Here is a 17567-nt window from a genome sequence, read left to right as displayed (position 1 = left end):
CAACACCTAAAATACGAAACGGGTAACAACAGCGCAAGGTAATTATTTTCTATTATACCTTGATCATATATTATCGTTTTATAATCATACATAGCTATGAAGTGTTTAGCTAAATGTTTCATTTCGTTTTTGTTCCTCATACTGTGAATTCCGTCTTTCTATTGTTCGTATTTCAAATGTGACAAAATTAAGACTGGAACGGTATTTCAAGTGCCAAGTAAATCGTTTCTTTTCAGCTTTCATGTTGAATGATATAAATGTTCTCTTGAATTTTAAGCACCTACGATTAATACAATATACATTATTGCTAAAAACGTTTGCTTTGCTCAATCCAATTGTGTCTAAACAATAAAATATGTTCAAATCAAACACAATTATTTGTTATGAAACAATTTTATTTATGGCATATGCTCACCACTATTCATTTATATCTATAAATTCATTTTATAAGATCATACAGTGAAAACAATGACAGATGTATTAATTATAAACGAAAACATTATACTGCTTATGTATATAGAAACAACGTCATATTACGTATGTTCCGAAAATAGAATTCCGGGAATTCAAAAACAAGTAATAATATGTCTTGCCTGTCCCGCTTTGACTGTAGGAAGTGTTAAGCAAACTTAAAAAAAAAAAAAAAAAGAAAGTTAAGCAAACTTCAAATTCACAGAAACTTTAATGCTGTGATAAGACGCCCACTATCGGATATTACTATAACTTGGTTGAAGTTGGGCTTATACTTTTTGAACAAGGAATCTAAACGCTAAGCTTTTAAGTGAAGTTGTGACCTCGACGCCGTCACCGTTGCCTTTATTTTTTGTGTCAGGAGAGACAAAAACAAAAGCGAATACCGACATACTAACAAAGCCGTAACTTTTACTTTTATATCGTATTTCTATTTCAAGTCAATTGTTTCAAAATATGAAAGTATTGTAAGTGACATGTTGAATTCATACATGGCTCTCAGTTATTTCATTTGAACTGGAGTTAATTTGATGAATAACGCCTGTAAAATAGAACCTACACAATGGTGTATAACAATACTTTGTAATCCCAAAAGTACCATAAATAAATGCACGTACGCACGCGCGCACACGCTCCATAAAATGAATTATAAAACAACTATACATCCTAATGTGACTTCGGCAGTTCTGGGTTGGTCCATATTTACGTTTATGTTTTTGAATTTCAGGTCACAACTGTCAGCAGGACGGACGATACCGCACCATTTCCGAGTGGAAATTCGGTTCTTTAAGAAAAAGTATTAAAGGCACGATAAGTTTTGTTGTGCGCTAAAAAAATGAAAAAAGCTTACCTAAATATTTTACTGGTGGTTTATTTTCAGAGTTTGTGTTTAGCTTCGTCTTTCTCAAACCACATTTTTTTCTATCGATCTACAACTGCCAATGAGACAGGTAGTATCTGCCTGTCATGTCCACCAGGGACATATGTCGAAGAAGTATGTACCTTTCCAAAAACAACGGGGCGATGCCAGATATGTCCAGTGGGTTATTTTCAACCCTTCTACACAGGTTCCACTTCCTGCAGCCCATGTGTGACCGAATGTCTCGACACACATATGGAAGAAAATTCGAATCCATTCCCAGCTGTATGCAATTCGACAAGAAATTTTTGTTTGTGCAAAAACCAAAGTTGTATACTCAATAGCAAATGCCCGCCTGGAACAGAACCTGCTATTCCAGGTATTTCTATATCCCTTATTATCATTTTCTTGTTGTTGAGTTTTATATGCATAAAATGCAGAGCAAGTCAAATATTATTAATCTTCAGCAGCTAATAGTATATGTAACAAGCGATTGATGCCTGTATCAACGACCAAAATATGCATTACAAGTATATCACAATTGAATTTCACAGGTACAGTATCAATATCGATAATATTAATAAGGACGATCCGATAATTCATTCTCTCAGATTACAATGCATAAAATAATATGAAAGTCATGCAATAACATATCTCCATTTCAGCAACAAATTCTCAACACACCACATGCAGAAGCTGTCCAGAGGAGACGTATTCGAACGTTTTTTCCAGAACAGAAATGTGCAAACCTATGACGAAATGTAAACAAGATGAAGTCGTCATTATTGATGGAAATAAGACTCGCGACAGTGTCTGTATACCTCGCTATCAAGATACCGTGTACCTTTCCAACTTCAAAACAACGTCTCAGCCTTCACGTGTCATTGTCACTAGATTCAATGATACGGAGATTTTGAACGCAGTTTTTATATGTACAGTTTGTATGTCTGTTTTGATAACCGGTATAGCTGTATTGACTGCTTGTATGCTCAAATACCGCCGTTTAAAACGAACAGAATCTCCGGCATTTCCGGAGGAAAAGCAGGAGTGTTTAAGTACTTGTGAATCGGACTGCTTGGAAGAGGATCGCATTTGTTCTGACTCTCGCATCTTACATAATGATACAAAGAACAAGCAATGTAGCGTCCGCATTGAGAGGAATGGCGATCGTATTTTTCCTGGCGTTTGTCTCGATCGTTCTCCGGAGAATATTAGCGATGATAACAACGTTCATTTAAATGTATTTTATTTAGGATCGTCACCAGAATGTTTGCTACTCACTGAAGCTAAAGCAATACCTACCACTCGTCCGTCACCGTTGTCGCTTGAAAATGAAACGTCATTTACTCTAGCTAAGTACAATGAATCTGAAGAAACTGTTCTAATCACAGATAACGATGAACTATTTGGAGAGGCGGAGACGTTTCAATGTTCACATCTACCAGCACAGAAGACAATTTTGTCAACGGACTGGCAGTGGGGTGAACGCATCACAAACCAAGGATGCAGTCTACAGCTTCCAAATTCAGATATCATCACAACCTTCCCACCAGGGGTTCTTTCGGATTGTGGCAGTTACGCGTATTGTCATAAAGCCGTCCATAATAATATTCTGCGTCTGGCTGCTGAACTGTGTTTACCATTTGATACCGTTATCACAAGCCCTTCTCCCGAATATCATATGAAAACGACTCTTGCCAAATTTGTCCAAGTAAACATTCCACATCGAATGCGAAAAAACTATAAGAACATCGAAGTACTAAGTTTTTCAAAACAAGCTGGCAGTAAAGTGAAGTTAGTTGAAGTACCAAAGTACTACGACAGATCCGAAGCTGATGACAAACTTGATATGTTTTGTGTGATCAATTCTGAATCAGTTGATATTCATACCAAGCATTTCTCAGGCTTCGTCTGCACTTTATGCAAGAAGTACATTGAATACAATCTCAGTGCAAGCATTTACGGACGAAAAGGATTAATAGACAACCGTATTGTGATACTAGATATATTACTGTACCTGAAAGGCGCAAAGTCATCTATTGCTGATTTTGAGGTTGGTATATTTCATCCTTATCAAAAGTTGTTGCTAATACAATGATTATTTCCAAGTTAATTTGAAAACCAGAGATGACTTACACTTAACAAAACCGTAATTCTGACTCAACGTAGATATAAGGAGGGCAAACTACCAACATGTACTAGATTGATGAGCGTTTCAGACGAATGATTGCATCGCTGATAATCATAAAGTGACAAGACCGTTGGATCACTAGCTCGAGTCCCGGTATGGGCGCCGTGTTGTATCCTTAAACAATATACAAGATACTCCTCGCTTGTTTATCGCCAATGTGTCAATTGTAAATGTAAATGCATTTTTATAAAAATGCAATACAAGGGTATAAAACGAAAATTCGGATTGATTTATCGTCTAAAAATAACAAAGTGGTCTCGATTTTGGTAGTTATTAAGTGGTGGTGTGTTTTCTTTCACTTTTAATACGTGGAAATTTTGCGTCGGTTTCAAGATTCTGAAATGTTAAAGCCTTTTCATAACTATTTCACCTTAACTCTAAATAGTACTGATGCTTGTTAAAGACTAAATATGCTACAATAGAAGTGTTGAAACCTTCATAAATCCATTACAAAATTACATTACAAATCATGTATGTCCACTCCAACAATGAAGGACACTGTTCTGTATTCTATTTAGAAAAAAATAAAATAAAAACAAAACAAAAACAAAAACAACACACAATTTACATTTTAAGAAGATTTGAATATTTTATGAAATATATATATATATTTTTTCATTATCAGGCCATCGTTGAAGATAAAGTCGACGAAAGGTTTCACCACCTAGAAACAACACGAGTGAAACTTCTTACACAACATGAACAACGGAAGGGAGGACAACTACAGTTCAATTTCGGTTTGGTCAGCGAATCAGTACAAACCTGGACCCACCGGAAAGCTGAAAATGGAGACCAATTTGTCGATACCTTGGTGGTAAGTGTATAACATTGATACTTTTATTGTTTTTTTCACGAATAAATATCAAAAGCTTTGCACAAGAATAGTTATACGATTACCAAAATGTTGGTTTGGACATGTAGTTGCTTGCAATCATCAATAATTTGCTGCAGATATCAGTTTCTTTTAATGAGTTACTTTGTGATAAGATGTAGCATGGAATAATTCTAAATCACGCAAATCACCAAACCTGAAAAATAGCCAAGTTGTTATGCTCACAAGTGTCTAAACCACATGGAAGGAGCATTTGCATGACCGGATTTTACTTTTGTACGTAAAAACGCTTATTTTGTTTTGACCTTGAAATTGAAACGGCATTAAATAATATCATGCAAATATATAATTAAGACGTCATAGTAGGAAGGCCGTTTTAAAGTCAAATTGTTAAACTGGTGAGTTTGAAGCCTTTTCTAAAAATAGGCATTTTATCCCAAACTCAACAGGTGAACATTTTTTTAAAGCAGTCTTCTTGCCATTTCTAGAGTTCTTTATTGTGTCTTATAATAAGAGCATTTTTGATGTTTGAAATACCTCCTTATATGCCATATCTGTGGATATCAATCACGACAGTCATTTGCATTTTAAGGTCAAAATAAAAATAGTGTTTATACATACAATAAAGTCAAATCTAGTCAAACCAATGGTCCTATTTTGTGCCTTAGATACTTGTGAACAAAACGACATGGCTAGTTTGTGCAATATATGCGATACAAATGAGCTAATTATGTCCCCCTGAAACATGCATTGTTCCTAAGTTTTGTTGATATTTACAAAAGCTTAACAAATTACATGTCATCAGCAAGTCCCATGGTTCGCCATGATACAATCTCAAAGTCCATCAAGTTATTTCTGTTCGATTACACCATTGTAGGAATTTATAGGTCTGTAAAATATCACCGTTTTGATTGCTGTTTAGATTTCTCTTGACATAACTATTAATTCTACCTGAAAGTCCATAGACAATATGTATGAAAGATGCTACATCACCTACAAAGAGTACTTATGATCGATTGAAAACAATAATAGCGTGTTATTTACGCTAAGCTATAATCAACTCCGTTGAGAAACGAGTGGTCTGTGCTGTCCTGGTTGTGTCCATGGGCAAGACACTTTACCGTAAATCATATGGATGCGATAGACCTCCCGTATATTGTTCAGTGAGGTAGTCAACAACTAAAAACGCTTCAAAATGACCCTGGCTATTCACAGGGCGATAAGCCCATCAAACTAATAATCTCAACCGAAAAAAAGTGAAAATCTGGAATATCATAGACAATGTCAACTAATGGAATGTTGTTGTTTTTTTCTTTTCTTTTTTTAAATAATAGTTGGCTAATCCAGAGGATCTCATGTTAGAATGTGAAAAACATATCATCTGCTGTCCCGGTACGAAATGGTACCTTCAAAGACAGGGGAGGATCAAGTCGAACTGTGACTTCTACGTTAAAATTATCCATAAAGAAAAACCTCCAACAGCCCTGAGTACATTACATCATATCAACACTTACATCCCAGCCTGCGAGGATTTCTGTATTTCTGGTGCTCTCTCTTTTGCTTCGGAGTCAGCAGGAGTTGTAAGTACATGCACATCAATTACTTTATCACAGCTGACATGATTTGTTATGACATATGGCCATTTATAAATATGTTAAGACACATGGGTAATAACGCTAGTGTGGTACTATAGATCAATAGATCGTGCTGACGTTTTGGTGGCGAGTAACTCGAGTGGAAACTTCAGATTGTGTCATCATACAGATTTGCTATGTAATAAATTGAGTCTTACGCTCGAGTCAATGTAATTTGGAATCTATAAGACTCTATAAAGGATTCAATATGTCGCTCGAGATCAATTAAATTCTTTAACAAGATGCTCACCTGATCATGTAATTATAGTCACTTTGATTAAAAAAAGATCACTGTGACCTAATTTGTTAATGTTTAACATTGGCATATCTTCGTCATCCTTCATGTCCATTTCTGTTGCCCTAACATAATTATTGAAAAAGTAGGTAACAGTGAGCATATTTTGCAAATTCCAGGATGAGCATATGGTATTCATCCTAGATGGTGTCGTATTTTTCACTTGCACAAGTCACAAAATAGATCAATGTGAAGAGTGATATGTAAGTCACCAAAGGTCACAGGTCATATTGGTCATCAATAGTATCAAGGTGACATGTTTTCCACTTGCACATTATCATTACATAATATATACGGTATGAATATGACTAATCAATTACAAATCTCCAAATTTGATTTAAATTATCAGATGTTTTCTGATATTTAACATATTTACACAAGGTACACTAGTTATCAGTGATTTAAAGCTATACACTGGGTAACTGGACAGATTTCATTACTAAGTAATAGCTCTGGAGGTAGGGCTAAATTCCCAGACCTCTGCTGCCCTTTATCTAATTAGATTTGTTTTCCTGTGTGACCCTAAATTAGCAATACCATGGTTTCATGCAGAGATAAAGCTAACAGGTTTTGGCATCAAAACTAACTGGTAACAGATAGTAGACAATCCAAAAGCATGGTTATCTTACACAAAAAAATGTTCTACAGAACTGAGTACAATATCATTCAAGTAAAGACACCCTATTAATGCACAGCATTGAGGCAACAACCAGTTTAATGGATGTGTATATATACATTGTATAGCTATCCATTATCTAGAAGCATACTTAGTTTTATACAAAATCAAAACAATAAAAATAATTTTTTCTTCAATAGACAGAACTTACCTTTTTGAAAACTGATTTACATATTGCACCTGATCCTGGTCCTTTTTATTTTTTAAATCAGAATTCTAGAATGTCTAATCAGCTAGAATGTGTACTACACTATATGCAATTGTTTCTCTAGGTGAGTGTGGGTGCTGCTAGCAGCCAAGCTAGTCAGCTGCCAGTTCCTCCATTTGGAACCCATACCAGCAATGTCAACACTGAAGATGTATACAGACAGGTACAAGCCATACAATTAAATTAACAAGAGGCCCAATGAGCTTGTATCCCTCACCTGGCTCTACAGCAAATTTGAAGTTGATTGAGGTCATTTCTACAGATACTTTGCTGATTACCATTTCATTCAAATATCAGAGAAAGCTAGGTTTATTAATGTCAATGTATTTTCTACTCCTTTATTCCACCATACTATTAGCCTAATATCGCAAAAATATTGTTTAAAACTTTAAGCCTATTTCACCCGTGACCTTGAATGTAGGTCAAACTAATATCAAGTCCCTGGGCCTCTTGGTCTGTTATTGAGAAGAAGTTGTTCGAAGATTATAGCCTATTTGACCCATGTGACATTGAGTAAAGGTCAAGGTCATTTATTTGAACAAACTTTGTGGCCCTTCACCCCAGGATGCTGCAGGCCTAATACAAAGTCCCTGGGTCTTTAGGTTATTCAGTTGTTTAAAGATTTTAGCCTTTTTGACCTATTTGACCTTGAATGAAGGTCAAGGTCATGTATTTGAACAAACTTGGTAACCCTTCATCACAACATGCTACAGCCTTAATACCAAGTCCATGGGTCTTTTGGTTATTGTGAAGTTGTTTGAAGATTATAGCCTATTTGACCTTCGTGACCATGAATGAAGGTTAAGGTCATTTATTTGAACAAACTTGGTAGCTCTTCACCCCAGGATGCTTCATGCCTAATATCAAGTCCCTTGGCATCTTGGTTATTGAGAAGAAGTCGTATGGAGATTATAGCCTATTTGACATTTGTGACCTTGAATCAAGGTCAAGGTCATTCATTTGAACAAACTTGGTAGGTCTTTACCCTTGCATGCAACAAGCCCAATATCAAGTCCCTGAGCCTCCTGGTTATTGAGAAGTCGATTATAGCCTATATGACCTTTGTGATCTTGAATGACGATCAATGTCATTCATTTGAATAAACTTGGTATCCCCTCACCCCGGGATGCTACAGGCCTAATATCAATTAAATGAAAAAGTTGACGCCGGACAGACGGACGACCATGGACGACGGATGCCGCACCATGGCATAAGTTCACTTGCCTCTTGTTTAGAAATGTTGGAGTTATAAGACAAAATATAATTTTAAAGATGGCTATCATGGCAGCCATCTTGAATTTCATGTTCACTTAATACATACAAATATCTGGTCAGGACTAATCGTTCAATGTGAATTTCAACACTTTTAAAAAAAGTTAACGGGCGTCGCACGCCGCACGACAGGCGCCTGACAATACCCCATAGCAAAAGCCCACACAAGAATTCGGCTCAAGTGAGCTAAAAAATCCTCTACTGACAACCCATATTTTACCTTAACATAGATAATTACATGTAGTGGTCAGATGCATGAAACAAGGGCCCAATGGGCCCAAATCGCTCACCTGCAATGCAGTGATCTTTTCATATATGGATCCTGCAGTTATTTGAAAGCATGCTACAGGACCAATATAATGTCTCTCTGCACTTTGGCTTTTCACTAAAAGTCATTTAAAGATTTTAGCATACTTGATCGACGTGACCTTGAATGTGAGTCAAGGTCATTCATTTGAACAAACTTGGTAGCCCTTTACCGCAGCATGCTACAGTCCCAATATCAACTCCCTGGGACTCTTGGTTATTGAGAAGAAGTCGTTTAAAGATTTTAGCCTTTTGACCCCTGTGACCTTGAATGAAAGTCAAGGTCATTCATTTGAACAAACTTGGTAGCCCTTCACTCCAGCATGCTATAGACCCAATATCAACTCCCTGGGACTCTTGGTTATTGAGAAGAAGTCGTTTAAAGATTTTAGCCTTTTTGACTCCTGTGACCTTGAATGAAAGTCAAGGTCATTCATTTGAACAAACTTGGTAGCCCTTCACCCCAGCATGCTACAGGCCAAATATTAGGTCTCTGGGACTGTTGGTTATCGAGAAGAAGTCGTTTAAAGATTTTAGCCTTTTTGGCCCCTGTGACCTTGAATGAAGGTCTAGGCCATTCATTTGAACAAAGTAGGTAGCCCTTCATCCCAGCATGCTACAGACCCAATATCAACTCCCTGGGACTGTTGGTTATTGAGAAGAAGTCGTTTGAAGATTTTAGCCTTTTTGACTCCTGTGACCTTGAATGAAGGTCAAGGTCATTCATTTGAACAAACTTGGTAGCCCTTCACTCCAGCATGCTATAGACCCAATATCAACTCCCTGGGACTCTTGGTTATTGAGAAGAAGTCGTTTAAAGATTTTAGCCTTTTTGACTCCTGTGACCTTGAATGAAAGTCAAGGTCATTCATTTGAACAAACTTGGTAGCCCTTCACCCCAGTATGCTACAGGCCAAATATTAGGTCTCTGGGACTCTTGGTTATTGAGAAGAAGTCGTTTAAAGATTTTAGCCTTTTTGACTCCTGTGACCTTGAATGAAAGTCAAGGTCATTCATTTGAACAAACTTGGTAGCCCTTTACCCCAGCATGCTACAGGCCAAATATTAGGTCTCTGGGACTGTTGGTTATCGAGAAGAAGTCGTTTAAAGATTTTAGCCTTTTTGGCCCCTGTGACCTTGAATGAAGGTCAAGGCCATTCATTTGAACAAACTAGGTAGCCCTTCACCCCAGCATGCTACAGACCCAATATCAACTCCCTGGGACTCTTGGTTATTGAGAAGAAGTCGTTTAAAGATTTTAGCCTTTTTGATCCCTGTGACCTTGAATGAAAGTCAAGGTCATTCATTTGAACAAACTTGGTAGCCCTTCACCCGAGCATGCTATAGACCCAATATCAACTCCCTGGGACTCTTGGTTATTGAGAAGAAGTTGTTTAAAGATTTTAGCCTTTTTGACCCCTGTGACCTTGAATGAAGGTCAAGGTCATTCATTTGAACAAACTTGGTAGCCCTTTACCCCAGCATATTACAGACCCAATATCAACTCCGTGAGACTCTTGGTTATTGAGAAGAAGTCGTTTAAAGATTTTAGCCTTTTTGACTCCTGTGACCTTGAATGAAAGTCAAGGTCATTCATTTGAACAAACTTGGTAGCCCTTCACCCCAGCATGCTACAGGCCAAATATTAGGTCTCTGGGACTCTTGGTTATTGAGAAGAAGTCGTTTAAAGATTTTAGCCTTTTTGACTCCTGTGACCTTGAATGAAAGTCAAGGTCATTCATTTGAACAAACTTGGTAGCCCTTCACCCCAGCATGCTACAGGCCAAATATTAGGTCTCTGGGACTCTTGGTTATTGAGAACAAGTCGTTTAAAGATTTTAGCCTTTTTGACTCCTGTGACCTTGAATGAAAGTCAAGGTCATTCATTTGAACAAACTTGGTAGCCCTTTACCCCAGCATGCTACAGGCCAAATATTAGGTCTATGGGACTGTTGGTTATCGAGAAGTCGTTTAAAGATTTTAGCCTTTTTGGCCCCTGTGACCTTGAATGAAGGTCAAGGCCATTCATTTGAACAAACTAGGTAGCCCTTCACCCCAGCATGCTACAGACCCAATATCAACTCCCTGGGACTCTTGGTTATTGAGAAGAAGTCGTTTAAAGATTTTAGCCTTTTTGATCCCTGTGACCTTGAATGAAAGTCAAGGTCATTCATTTGAACAAACTTGGTAGCCCTTCACCCGAGCATGCTACAGACCCAATACCAACTCCCTGGGACTCTTGGTTATTGAGAAGAAGTCGTTTAAAGATTTTAGCCTTTTTGACTCCTATGACCTTGAATGAAGGTCAAGGTCATTCATTTGAACAAACTTGGTAGCCCTTCACCCCAGCATGCTACAGACCCAATATCAAGTCCCTGGGTCTTTTGGCTATTTAGAAGAAGTCGTCTAATTTTTTTTAGCATATTTGACTCCTGTGACCTTGAATGAAAGTCAAGGTCATTCATTTGAACAAACTTGGTAGCCCTTTACCCCAGCATGCTACAGACCCAATATCAACTCCCTGGGACTCTTGGTTATTGAGAAGAAGTTGTTTAAAGATTTTAGCCTTTTTGACCCCTGTGACCTTGAATGAAGGTCAACGTTATTCATTTGAACAAACTTGGTAGCCCTTCACCCCAGCATGCTACAGGCCCAATATTAGGTCTATAGGGACCACGGAACCAAATCAAAAATAGAATGTGGGTTTTCCCCGTTTGGGCAGAAGATTTAATAGGAAGGTGAATACATCGGGGCCTACTGATTGGATATTAAGATAAGAGAAGTTTCCAAAGTTTTAATATGTGGGTCGGGCAATACATATAGATGTAAAATATATAGAAAAACAGTTATTTTTTTGCTAGCCTGTTTTTGTCAGGGGGAGGTAAGTAAGTGTGTATTTTGTTATTAATTTAGATGAATTTTTGGTGCTGATTTCAATACAAGATGGCGGCCCCCATATAAAAAAAGTTCAAATTGGTAGAATTTTTTATAATTCCATTTAGAGGTTTCCGAGATGACATACTTCAAAATTATTGCTACTGGACCAGTGTTGAAAACTCCATTTAAGCAGTACAGTGATAAACGTTAACATTACCGTCTATGGGAAATCATTTGGTTCCGTGGTCCCTATAGGGAGCTACCGGATTTGACATTTTATGCCGTTCAGCGTCCCTGGACACCAGATTACGGGACCGATCTGAACATATTCGGCTGGTATTTTCATCATGGAGATATTTTGGCAGAATTTAAGCAGGAAATTAGATTCTGAGCTTGTTTATAATGAAAATATGGGCCTGTGTACAGTGTAAAGGGGCCATAGACCAGGTTAATAGGAAAATATAGTATTTATTTCAATGGTAGCTGTATAACGCGTGTTTCGTAGTCCCGTGGTGTGTCTGGTTGTTCTGTAGTCAGTACCCCGGTTCGATTTTTGGTGGTTATTTTGGTAGTTTTGTTGTCCCTAGCCCGGCCCACTGTCCTGTGTGTGTGTTTGACTCAATTATATACAACAAGAGGCCCAATGGGCCTGTATCGCTCACCTGGCTCTACAGCAACTTTGAAGTTGATGAGGTCATTTCTAAAGATACTATGTTCTAGTCCTTCATTCCAGCATTCTATTGGCCTAATATCAGGTCTTGGAGGCTCTTGGCTATCGCAAATTTCACCCCTGTGACCTTGAATGAAGATCAAGGTCATTTATTTGAACAAAATTGGTAGCCCTTCACCCCAGCATATTACAGGCCCAATATCAAGTCCCTGGGCCTCTTGGTTATTGAGAAGAAGTCATTTGAAGATTATAGCCTATTTGACCCATGTGACCTTAAATGAAGGTCAAGGACATTTATTTGAACAAACTTTGTAGCCCTTCACTCCAGCATGCTACAGGCCCAATATCAAGTCCCTGGGCCTCTTGGTTATTGAGAAGAAGTCGTTTGAAGATTATAGCCTATTTGACCCATGTGACCTTGAATGTAGGTCAAGGTCATTTATTTGAACAAACTTTGTAGCCCTTCACCCCAGCATGCTACAGGCCCAATATCAAGTCCCTGGGCCTCTTGGTTATTGAGAAGAAGTTGTTTGAAGATTATAGCCTATTTGACCCATGTGACCTTGAATGAAGGTCAAGGTCATTTATTTGAACAAACTTTGTAGCCCTTCACTCCAGCATGCTACAGGCCCAATATCAAGTCCCTGGGCCTCTTGGTTATTGAGAAGAAGTCGTTTGAAGATTATAGCCTATTTGACCCCTGTGACCTTGAATGAAGGTCAAGGTCATTCATTTGAACAAACTTGGTAGCCCTTTACCCCAGCATGCTACAGGCCCAATATCAAGTCCCTGGGCCTCTTGGTAATTGAGAAGAAGTCGTTTGAAGATTATACCCTATTTGACCCATGTGACCTTGAATGAAGGTCAAGGTCATTTATTTGAACAAACTTTGTAGCCCTTCACTCCAGCATGGTACATGCCCAATATCAAGTCCCTGGGCCTCTTGGTTATTGAGAAGAAGTCGTTTGAAGATTATAGCCTATTTGACCCATGTGACCTTGAATGTAGGTCAAGGTCATTTATTTGAACAAACTTTGTAGCCCTTTACAACAGCACGCTACAGGCCCAATATCAAGTCCCTGGGCCTCTTGGTTATTGAGAAGAAGTCGTTTGAAGATTATAGCCTATTTGACCCCTGTGACCTTGAATGAAGGTGAAGGTCATTTATTTGAACAAACTTTGTAGGCCTTCACCCCAGCATGCTACAGGCCCAATATCAAGTCCCTGGGCCTCTTGGTTATTGAGAAGAAGTTGTTTAAATGAAAAAGTTGACGCCGGACGGCCGGACGGCCGGACGGACGGACAGACGGACGGACGACGGACGCCGCACCATGGCATAAGCTCACTTGCCCTTCGGGCAGGTGAGCTAAAAATGCTCTTGTCCTAGGTTTTTTTAAGATAAAGGCGAGAAATAAGGGGGGTGGGGAGATAGCATGGAGTTATCTGCCCTTGATCTTCAGGGTATTTCTTATTTGTTTATATTTTTCAGTAGTACAATATCAATACTCTTATATGACCAAAAGACATCTATCTGGATTTAAAATTCAGCAAGATATTTCTATTTTAACTAAAAATTTGTTTCAATTTTAATGTCCTTTTCTAATACGAATCTCCATCTCCGGTACCAATAGAAGACTTGACCTACCAGCCCAAGACTTGCAGCCAGCCACTTCCTATTTGGACATCATACCCTATGGTCCTATCCTGTCCCAGAAAAGTTAAATTTGAAAAATGTGTACGATTCTATAGGGACCACGGAACCAAATCAAAAATAGAATGTGGGTTTTCCCCGTTTGGGCAGAAGATTTAATAGGAAGGTGAATACATCGGGGCCTACTGATTGGATATTAAGATAAGAGAAGTTTCCAAAGTTTTAATATGTGGGTCGGGCAATACATATAGATGTAAAATATATAGAAAAACAGTTATTTTTTTGCTAGCCTGTTTTTGTCAGGGGGAGGTAAGTAAGTGTGTATTTTGTTATTAATTTAGATGAATTTTTGGTGCTGATTTCAATACAAGATGGCGGCCCCCATATAAAAAAAGTTCAAATTGGTAGAATTTTTTATAATTCCATTTAGAGGTTTCCGAGATGACATACTTCAAAATTATTGCTACTGGACCAGTGTTGAAAACTCCATTTAAGCAGTACAGTGATAAACGTTAACATTACCGTCTATGGGAAATCATTTGGTTCCGTGGTCCCTCTAGGCCTTTTGGTTATTGAGAAGAAGTTGCTTGAATGGAAAGTTGACGCCGGACAGACGGCCGGACGGCCGGACGGAAGGAAGACGGACGCAGCGCCACGGCCCTTCGGGCAGGTGAGCTAAAAAACCTGTTGTATCTATAAAAGTTACTGAAACAAGAGGCCCAAAGGGCCTGTATCGCTCACCTGGTTTCATGAGATTTGAAACAAGAATGATGCTTAAGTATATATTGGCACTGGTATTGCTATGCCAATATATATCATAAGCATTTTATATGGGTACATGTACATTGGTTTTATTTTAATACTAAAAATGCCAAAAAGTGCATTAATTCATGAAATGAAATTGACTTTTGGCGCGACCCCATAGGGATGCTACCACACAAATGTGAGTGATATCTATTGCTTAGTTTCAGAGAAGATCTTGTTTAAACCAATTGACCCCTTTTGACCCTGCCCTCTGCCCCCTGGGGGTCAGCTTCTTCCTTTATACAATTTTGAACCCCTACCCCAATAGGATGCTACCAGTCAAACCATTGCTAAGTTTCAGAGAATAAGTTGTTTCAATCAATTTAGCCAAATCGACCCCTTTTGGCCCCACCCCTCAGGCCCCTGGCGGCCCGGGTCAACCCCAACATTTGTACAATTTTGAATCCCCACCGCATAACCATGCTACCATACAAATGTTAACAATATCCATTGCTTAGTTTCAGAGAAGTTGTTTAAACAAATTGACAAATTTTGGCCCCACCCCTCAGGCCCCTTGGGGGTCAGCCCCATCATTCGTATAATTTTGAATCCCCACCCCATAGGGAGGCTACCAGGCAAAATGAGTGATATCCATTGCTTAGTTTCAGAGCAGAAGTCGTTTATATCAATTCTGCAAAACTGACCCCTTTTGACCCCGCCCCCGTCATTTGTACAATTTTGAGTCCCCTACCCATAGGGATGCTTCTGACCAAATTTGTTCAAATTCGGATCAGCAGTTATGAAGAAGAAGTCAAATAAGTCAATTGTTGACGGACGGACGACGGACGCCACGGTATGGCATAAGCTCACCTTCGGACCAGGTGAGCTAATAAATGGATTCCTGAAATAAATAATAATTAAGGGTATTTCTATGTTGCATTCTGAATATATTTCCTTGTTAAACACAATAAAAGAATTTTAGCAGAGAAGTGGTGCAATATCAACAGTTTGATAAATTGTATATCATTTGTTTTCATCTTTCAAGCACCCATAGTAACAATTTTATAGGTTTTGACGGCGGTAACAACGTGGAGGAGATCTACATCCCAGTCACTACATCATCCTAATACTCTCTCATGTTTTCCTTACATACTTAATATCTATTCCGAAATATTTTCCAGAATACTGCCACTATCCCTGGAGCAATCACAGACGTCGTACTGACACTGAACAGGCACCTAAGCCAACAAGATAGCCTTCAACTCGTCAAGCACATGGGGTGTCTTGGGCACATTCCCCCAACAGAAGACAGGTAAAACATGGGAGAAAACACTCGACAAACGTTTTTGAGTATCATTTGAATGGCAAGAAATTGGGGAAGATGAGTGATGAAAGCTTAATCAGGTTTCGTTTGAGGAACTTATTTATTACTCAAATTAGTAAATGTTATTCAAATGCCGGACTATTACCTTTATGCCGGATTGTGCCCAGTCTGTAGCATGCATCCCTCCACACAGTCATCACACTGCACAGGAAGATGACAGGCATACACAAATTACACAACCATCATCAGCAGATAGCAAAAACGAGCGTTAAACAACGAAGAGTTGGGAATTTATAAGGTTAGGTTCTTGTAGAAGGTCCTTTCACGGTAATACGTTGAACATGTATAAATGAACAAGAGGCCCAATGGGCCTGTATCGCTCACCTGGCTCTACAGCAACTTTGAAGTTGGCTGAGGTCATTTCTACAGATACTATGCTGATTACTTCTTTATTCAAATATCAGAGTAGGCTAGGTTTATTCATATTAATAAATTTTCTAGTCCTTTATTCCAGCATTCTATTGGCCTAATATCAGGTCTCAAAGGCTCTTGGCTATCGCAAAATTATTATTTACAGATTTAAGCCGATTTCACCCCTGTGACCTTGAATGTAGGTCAAGGTCATTCATTTGAACAAACTTGGTAGCCCTTCACCTCAGCATGCTTAAAGCCCAATATCAAGTCCCTGGGCCTCTTGGTTATTGCGAAGAAGTTGTTTGAAGATTATAGCCTATTTCACCCATGTGACCTTGAATGAAGGTCAAGGTCATTTCTTTGAACAAACTTGGTAGCCCTTCACCCCAGCATGCTACAGGCCCAATATCAAGTCCCTGGGCCTCTTGGTTATTGAGAAGAAGTCGTTTGAAGATTATAGCCTATTTCACCTCTGTGACCTTGAATGAAGGTCAAGGTCATTTATTTGAACAAACTTGGTAGCCCTTCACCCCAGCATGCTACAGGCCAAATATCAAGTCCCTGGGCCTCTTGGTTATTGCGAAGAAGTTGTTTGAAGATTATAGCCTATTTCACCCATGTGACCTTGAATGAAGGTCAAGGTCATTTCTTTGAACAAACTTGGTAGCCCTTCATCCCAGCATGCTACAGGCCCAATATCAAGTCCCTGGGCCTCTTGGTTATTGCGAAGAAGTTGTTTGAAGATTATAGCCTATTTCACCTCTGTGACCTTGAATGAAGGTCAAGGTCATTTATTTGAACAAACTTGGTAGCCCTTCATCCCAGCATGCTACAGGCCCAATATCAAGTCCCTGGGCCTCTTGGTTATTGCGAAGAAGTCGTTTGAAGATTATAGCCTATTTCACCTCTGTGACCTTGAATGAAGGTCAAGGTCATTTATTTGAACAAATTTGGTAGCCCTTCACCCCAGCATGCTACAGGCCTAATATCAAGTCCCTGGGCCTCTTGGTTATTGAGAAGAAGTTGTTTGAAGATTATAGCCTATTTCACCTCTGTGACCTTGAATGAAGGTCAAGGTCATTTATTTGAACAAACTTGGTAGCCCATCATCCCACTATGCTACAGGCCAACTATCAAGTCCCT

The 17567-nt window shown here is 38.8% G+C and overlaps 1 protein-coding gene across 3 annotated transcripts; it reads left to right on the top strand.

Annotated features, from left to right (window-relative positions):
• Positions 1-1202: 1202 nt before the first annotated feature.
• On the top strand, positions 1203-16076 carry LOC117343632. 3 transcript variants are annotated; one of them, XM_033906072.1, is made up of 6 exons: positions 1203-1709; positions 1996-3383; positions 4147-4335; positions 5688-5933; positions 7231-7329; positions 15868-16076. In XM_033906072.1, the coding sequence occupies exons 1-6, from the start codon at positions 1307-1309 to the stop codon at positions 16000-16002; spliced, it is 2460 nt and encodes an 819-aa protein (XP_033761963.1). In that variant the 5' UTR covers positions 1203-1306; the 3' UTR covers positions 16003-16076. The 3 variants fall into 3 exon arrangements, with proteins under 3 accessions (XP_033761963.1, XP_033761965.1, XP_033761964.1); XM_033906073.1 differs by lacking the exon at positions 1203-1709 and having other exon boundaries at positions 1980-3383; XM_033906074.1 differs by lacking the exons at positions 4147-4335; positions 5688-5933; positions 7231-7329; positions 15868-16076 and adding an exon at positions 3500-4071.
• The last annotated feature ends 1491 nt before the right edge of the window (positions 16077-17567 follow it).

This window comes from Pecten maximus, chromosome 15 (genome assembly GCF_902652985.1).
Source record: "Pecten maximus chromosome 15, xPecMax1.1, whole genome shotgun sequence".
NCBI classification, from domain to species: Eukaryota; Metazoa; Mollusca; class Bivalvia; order Pectinida; family Pectinidae; genus Pecten; species Pecten maximus.
This window is presented reverse-complemented; position numbering and strand designations above follow the sequence as displayed.